General features: G+C 36.2%; 1 protein-coding gene and 2 long non-coding RNA genes across 7 annotated transcripts; 2 read left to right on the top strand and 1 right to left on the bottom strand.

The window, feature by feature from the left end:
• LOC126926945 (uncharacterized) lies at positions 1-4,022 on the top strand. Its single transcript, XR_007715020.1, has 4 exons — positions 1-412; positions 1,088-1,212; positions 2,406-3,372; positions 3,472-4,022. It is a non-coding gene; the product is annotated as an uncharacterized LOC126926945 (long non-coding RNA).
• Positions 1,231-2,096, top strand: LOC126926952 (uncharacterized). The gene is made up of 3 exons (XR_007715033.1): positions 1,231-1,487; positions 1,680-1,772; positions 1,926-2,096. It is a non-coding gene; the product is annotated as an uncharacterized LOC126926952 (long non-coding RNA).
• Positions 3,313-6,356, bottom strand: LOC126926928 (uncharacterized). Of its 5 annotated transcripts, none has more exons than XR_007715017.1 (3): positions 5,433-6,351; positions 3,884-4,100; positions 3,313-3,765 (listed from the first exon to the last, which is right to left on the bottom strand). XR_007715017.1 is itself a non-coding variant. In XM_050743246.1 (3 exons), exons 1-2 carry the CDS (start codon positions 6,084-6,086, stop codon positions 4,077-4,079), a joined length of 678 nt encoding a protein of 225 aa, XP_050599203.1. In that variant the 5' UTR covers positions 6,087-6,356; the 3' UTR covers positions 3,313-3,765; positions 4,040-4,076. The 5 variants fall into 5 exon arrangements, 2 of the variants coding, with proteins under 2 accessions (XP_050599203.1, XP_050599202.1); XR_007715019.1 differs by lacking the exon at positions 5,433-6,351 and adding an exon at positions 4,516-4,950 and having other exon boundaries at positions 4,040-4,100; XR_007715018.1 differs by lacking the exon at positions 5,433-6,351 and adding an exon at positions 4,516-4,942.
• Between the last annotated feature and the right edge of the window lie 1,040 nt (positions 6,357-7,396).

The raw sequence follows: 7,396 nt of genomic DNA on the forward strand, positions 1-7,396 counted from the left end.
TGGAATACCCAGAAGCTGAGAAATTGATTCTGTACGATGAAAAAGACGATGTCTCCACAGAATACAACGATACAATAGTGGAAGAATTATCGATCGACGTAAATCCTGTTGAGAAATGCTCAGTTGGTATGACCGCTAGTTACTAAAAGGTTACTAGGGTTATGTTGGTACGACTCCTAACGACGCTCTTTTGTCTTAGGAGTCGACCACGTGTTAATTGCTAAGACGCATTGGGAGAGATTAGACGTTTGCTGTGTGATTTGGTGTTTTGTATAAGAGAGAAAATAAAAGGTGTGATAACCAATCCGAGTGGATCCGAGATTGATTATCAACCCCAACCTATATAAAATAACAAATCCCGAGGAAATTGGATACTTCTCTGGTCCTAAATGGCAAAGAAACAGATTATCAAGTAAGTCAAATATTTTTCCAAATGCCATTCTTGTACAATCGTTGCTTTTCTACTTACCACGTACAATATAGCGGTTAATAAATTAACGAATCATCGAATATTACTGAAAGAAAGAAATTGTACTGATATTCTAATCTATCGTGTACAAAAGTAATAATAACAGCATGTAATATAAGAATTATATTACATATAGTAATATAAGCTTATCTTCAGCCTTAAAAGGAACTCGGTTTACAATTATTCTCCCTATTGCGTTCCACTCTCGCTTGATCTTCTACACGTTCATCTATATTTCGCTGTTTTTAATTTATTTTATTATTCCCTGTCTATTACACATATGTATATTGTCCATTGCACGAATCTTTATCTATCTTGCCTAATTTAATGTAAAAAAATAGAAAAATAGAAAAATTTGCTGGAGGAATACGTTTACCAAAATTTGTCAAGAATTTTAAAGAAATTTGCAGGATGAAATTCACGGTGATACCGAATTGATATTTTTGAAATTATACTTTTGAAATAATTATTTATATCATAATAATTATTCCACGAATACTTGCTCGTAGATATTAATTTATGCTTTTAATAATCATGCGTTTAAGCTATCAAGTCGAGTCGAGTAGACTTTCTAATTTCGTGGAAGATAAGTCGATTTCTAAGATAAGTCATTTCTAGAGAAAAGACCAGCTGCTAAGGATTCGCCGCCACGATGGCTAGAACTTGGAATAGCTGCTGATTACTCCGTGGTAGATTTTCATGGAATTCGAGTACAGCAATATATCTTGGCTCTTTTAAACATCGTAAGTAATACCAAAGAAATTCTGTTATTATACTTAGATATAGAATACCTCCTCCTACATATGTACGCAAGCAACCGGGAAACATAGGGCAGAGTTATGCGTATCTCTGTATTTTCAAGGTACGCTACTTGCTTTCAAACATCTCGATCGTATACTCGGATGGAAGCTCTGTATTTTCTGTTTACACTGTTCAAAGCTTACACGTATCTTTTAAAAAGTTCAGCGAATAATTTATCCGTAATGGAATTTTGTAATCGATTAATTTCAGCCATTCGGTAATTGGTTTTCCAATGCTGTTGAGATTAATAACGTACATTTCCTAAGATAAATATAACGAATAAAATTAATTTTTTAGGAAAATTATATAAGATACGATGTGTTTACGAGAGTTTTGAATAATAATTTATTTGTAAGGCTGTAATACTGTTTTAACGCCTGTTACATTTTCGTACGTATTTTAATCCTAGGTCAGTGCAATTTACATGGACCCATCGCTCGAATCCAACATGATTCTAATGATCGTACGAATGATCTTATACGCGGAAAAACGAGACGGTATGGTAAGCGATTTCCATTAAATTAAATCATTTAAGTAAAGTAGTAACTATCTGAGATACGCATATGTGAGTGTCAATTATTTTATTTTCTACTTATCTGTACAGTGTATGGTATATAAATTATATAGGTCAAAATATCTGCGCATGACGTTTTAGGTCGATAAAATGCAACGAGTTCCATTTTGTTAAATTGGACAACCGTGAACGATCCCTTGGAAACAAATTTCCAAACAAACAATTTTCACGGATCATTGACAAACCTCGCATTTATCGTGTATCCGAAATATCTGTATAATCGACTATTAAACCTTTTTCATCTCTTAAGAATCTTAATTTAATGTTATAGACCTATGATAATATCATTGATATACGACACTTGCGATTCCTTTTACTTTTCTTTTTCTGCTATTCTTCTCTGCTGTTGAATCAACATTTCAACATTTTTCAGGAAGATTAAAATACTAATAGCGTTACAAGTTACATTTGATTACAATCAACAACACGATTACTTGCACATATATTTATTATCATTGACGAATATTTATACATAGTATATAATGCATGATGTAATAATAAATATAATATATTCGTAATATTTGCTAGTTTTTATTAAGAAAATATTAAACGTTGTCGTAGGTCCGCCGTGGCGATGCCAGACGATCTCTCGAGAACGTGAACAAATGGAACAGAAAGATGCTGTCCTCGAAGGACGTAAATCACGATGTTGCTGTATGGTTGACGCGGTTAGATATAGGAGGTCCTTCTGGTTACGCACCTGTGTCAGGAGTATGCGATCCCGCGAGATCGTGCGCGTTAAATCGAGACGAAGGCTTGACCAGCGCCTTTATCATCGCTCACGAAGTAGCACACATGTGAGTGTCCCATATGTTGGGATATCGTTGGCAAACTGAAATATTTATAACTGGCCTGGGTATTTACGCAGAGACCGTGTGCTATTTATTTATGCAAATACGTACTTTTACGAAAATAATATGAAAAATGAAATCTCCATAGGAGAACTTATTATCTTTACCGAATATCACAACGAGTACTGTACTTTGAATCTGCCATAGATTTTTGCGTATTATGTGCGTTCTTGCGGCTTTGCGATTCCTATCTATTTGTAACATAAATCTCTTCTAGATCCTCTTGTTTCCAAATTATTTATTATTATTATTATTATTATTATATATATATATATATATATATATATATATATTTCCAAATTAGTCTCAATTTTTACCGGTGTAATCATGATAGACACGTCTCGTTACATTGAAGTGAAGTGAAGAAAAACACTAACACACATAATATATATTCGCAAAAATCTTCTATCTAATATTTTCGTCAACTACTGTATACACATTTATTAGATATTTGTGTGAGATTAAAATCGACAGATACGATAAAAGAATATTGTAGAGGTGTAGCAATAAGAAAGTACAAGGAAAGTATAGCTCGTTAATTTGAATTACACCAGATTGTCAGTCATCTATTAGGTCGTGTTAATCTCTGAATAAATTCTTAAATAAATAAGTGTTAATTAAACGAGAGAAACTTAGCATTTATTAGTATTTGTGCTTCTACATTACATAATGAATAGGTCTTTTGGGGAAGAAATTCTTAGATAAAGAAGTGTTAATTAAACTAGAGACACTTAACATTTATTAGTATTTGTGCTTCTACATTACATAATGAATAGGTCTTTTAGGGAAGAAATTCTTAGATAAAGAAGTGTTAATTAAACTAGAGACACTTAACATTTATTAGCATTTGTTCTTCCCCATTACTTCTTGAATAGGTCCTTTAGGGAAGAACAGAGAGACGGTTCGCTGGATTCCGTCTGCTTTTGATTCTTGGTATTTGAAAACCAATTTGTCACTTTGCCTGACATTGGTTTGTTCGGAGATACCGAGGGCTTTCCGCTCGACCCGGAAGCCCCCGTATCGTTTCCCTTTTGCGCCGTTAACATCTTCTCAATTGCGCTACCAAATACCTACGGACAAAATTGTTCTTATAAATTTATGAATATTATGTGTTTACGTATTTGAATGAAAATTTTTATGAAACGAGATTTCGCGTTAAAATACGTAATAGTAGATACGATAACTTACACGTTCTTTTTACCAAGATGAAAATGTATATGTAAATTTACTTGATGTATATGTAAATAGAAATATTTATATGTAATATTTATATGCTTGTATTTAAAATATTTTCATGCTTAAAGAATAAAGGTCATAATGTTATAAATATTTAAATCCTTGCACCTCTCCTTTATCGCGTAAGAAAGAGAAACTAAAAGTTTCACTCCAGAGAATGAGCTTCGTTCTAAAACAAATCAAATAACATATATTTAAGTATTTAACTGTTATTTAATATTCCTAATATTCCTAATAATATTTAATATTCCTATATTATTAATATAGATGAGAAGTCGATAAGATAGTTTACAATCATCAAGTACAGTATCGCAGATCCACCATCAAAGATCAGTAATATTAAAATAAAATTCATGTTGGATTAAAAGTGTGGTTAAGTTGGGGCTAACCCCAAATTTGCAAAATTTGACCTAAGTCAAAAAATGGCCATTTTTGCACCTCCTCGCGAACGAAAAATTCTTGTGCGACGTTTAAGAGAATTTATCAAAAAAAAGAAAGAATTATTAGCATTTATACGAAATGTGACATGGAAGTTGAAAAAGATGAGTGTAGAGATGAAAAAATTAAGCAGAGGTCAAACGTACGCGCTACACTTGATCTTTATATTCTTTAAATTTTGATCCAGCTGATAAATCAGTAATTAAACCAAGGGAACTAAGTTTGAAATCAAGCGAATCTGAAATACTATCAGACTGTTGCTACGTGAGAACAATAGCCATCTTGTACTTCGTATTTGCTCGATTCCAAACTCTAATCGATATACCAGCAGAATTTACCAGCAAAATAATTATTCAGAGATTCTGTCGGTAAAACAATTGAAGTTTAAAATCGAACGAATCCGAATTACTGCGAGATCGTTGGTGGCTATTGTTCTCGTAGCAACAAACTGATGGTACTTCAGATTCGTTTGATTTCAAACTACAATTGATTTATCAATAGAGTTGTCGAAGAATTATTTTGTCGATATCGGTGTAGAACAATAGCCAACAACGATCTCGCTGTACTTTATATTTCGTCTGTTACAAACGTCGATTCATTTACCAGCAGAGCATCTGAAGAATTATTTCACATGGATCATGTAGCAAAAAAACGAACACGAAAATGGAACTGTAATAACATTTTTTATTCCTTGTTGAGGGCCGTTCTTAAACATTTTGCAGGAATTTTCCCTTCGCAAGAAGATCGAAAAATAACCACTTTTGACGCTCTGTTTTCATCCCATATGAATTTTATCTTTAATATTACCGATTGATAATAATGTCACTGCGATATTGTCCGCAATGATAGCAAATTATCTTCTCCACGTTTCACCTATATCGATAATACAGAATATCAAACAACAATTATTTAATTTCACGTTGTTGTTGAATTTATTAATTTTTACGATAAAGTGCATTCTCTGGAAGAGATTTTACGATTTACGATTTTCTTTTTCATTCCTCCTTTCACCTACGATGGCTCTTAAACAAGAAACGATATCGTAACGAGAAATACAACTTACCTGAGCGTCCACTTTGGTTCCACTAGTGTTGTCCCATACGACTTTGTGTTTGACCTCGCTATTAGGGGACTTTTTACCCAACGTTTTCTTCACCGCCTTCACTACCTTCGATTTATCGAACCTAAGACTTAAACTGGCCGTTACTAAATCTTCTGGCTTCTTCGACATCGGTTGGTGTCTCTTCGTGAACCAATTCGACGGTGTCATAAAGGTCGAAATAGCGTCTTTCGAGAATTCGCTAAGCTTACTTTTAGCTCCGTGCAATGTCGACACGTCGAAGCTGTTGGAACGGAAGCTCTTCAATCGACTTCCTTTCTGTTCGGTCGTTTTTCCGGGCCAGTTTGATTTGCTATCGTCCTGCGAACTCGGCGCTTCCTCGCCGCATCGGTTGATTTCCGTCGCAGAAGACGCTAACGAGCTTAGGATCGATATCAGATCCGTATTAGAGCAGACAATGCCCGCAGCACCGGAAACGGATGCACTCGCGGCTCTTGGCAGTTCCGAGACGCGCTTTCGGAGAGAAGACGTCGGCGAAACCGACGGAGTAGGCATTTCAGAGAATCGTTGTTTCGGCTGTTGAGTGTAACGTTGAGCGGAACTGTTACCCTCCAGCGGCTGTATTTCGTACACTTGCTCCGTCGACGTCCTGTACATCCTTAAGCGCACCTGGCAAACGGATTGCTTTTATTCGAAAGACAGTTTCTTTTTTATCATAATTCGTGCGTTATGATACATGTTTCAGTTCGTTCGTGAGTGCCGAGGCGTGCAGACGTGTGTCCAGTGCCCTACAAAGTCCACAAAGCAGCACGTGACCATCCAGTTGCTGCTGAGTGCCGAGACGTGCAGACGTGTGTCCAGTGCCCTGTGAAGTTCACAAAACTCCACGTGACGCCCATCTGTCGAAAGCGAATCCAACTAACCTAGCCAGGGCTTAACAGCCTCTCGCCTAGTTCTTTCACACTGAATTAACTAGCTCGATGATGGCTCTATCATTCCTAACAGGCTCCCCGGAGCTAAATTATAACACCGCCATTTTTCCTCCCCCGTGGCAAGAGGGCAACACATCTATCCTGGTAAACGACCATCTCACGAAAAAACGAAAGCTCGAACCAACCAAGACAAATGTAAACAAGAGTCAAACTAAACCACCAGCCAGCCAGGTGACCACCTACAATAGATTCTCAATACTGGAGTCCACGGAAGACTCCATGATTACAACCGAAAAGGTAAATAATCTCCATACACAAAGAATTCCCCCTCTCCCGCCGATATTCATTGACGACGTAATCGACATACAGTCAATGATTAAGACTATCGAAAAAGACATCAGCAAAGAGGACTACAAGTTAAAGATTAACAACAACCACGTGAAAATACTGCCGACCCATCCAGACGCCTATAGAAAGTTAACCAAGCTACTAAAAACGTTAAACGCTAAATTCCACACATATCAGCTCAAACAAGAAAGACCATTTCGAGTGGTGCTACGGAACATCCACCACTCAGTCGATCTAGACGAACTAAAGTGCGAACTGTTAAATCACGGCCACGAAGTAACTAACATCAGCAACATTAGGCATAGAATCACAAAAAACCCACTATCCTTATTTTTTATAGACTTAAAACAAAAAACAAACAACAAAGAGATCTACAACATCAATCGGCTGATGAACTCCATAGTTAAGTTCGAGCCACCTCTTGTAAAGAAAGAAATAATACAATGCAAAAGGTGCCAAAGGTACGGCCACACGCAGAAATACTGCAATCATAACTTCCGGTGCGTAAAATGTGCAGGTAATCACCCCACTGACCAACGCACTAAATCCCCGGAAACCCCCGCCAAGTGTATCCACTGTCAAGGAGAGCATCCTGCGAACTACAAAGGATGCTCAGCCTACAAAACACTACATAATATAAAGTATCCAAAACTGAGACCCAAGGACATAACCATACAAGAACCTAAA

The sequence above is a fragment of the Bombus affinis genome, unplaced genomic scaffold (assembly GCF_024516045.1).
Source record: "Bombus affinis isolate iyBomAffi1 unplaced genomic scaffold, iyBomAffi1.2 ctg00000064.1, whole genome shotgun sequence".
Taxonomy (NCBI): Eukaryota; Metazoa; Arthropoda; class Insecta; order Hymenoptera; family Apidae; genus Bombus; species Bombus affinis.

Coding starts and splice junctions, on each gene's coding strand:
- LOC126926928 (XM_050743245.1), bottom strand. CDS start 6,086: ATGTACAGGACGTCGACGGAGCAAGTGTACGAAATACAGCCGCTGGAG. Junction 3,766..5,432: donor GAACCAAAGTGGACGCTCAG/GTAAGTTGTATT, acceptor TTTTGTCCGTAG/GTATTTGGTAGCGCAATTGA.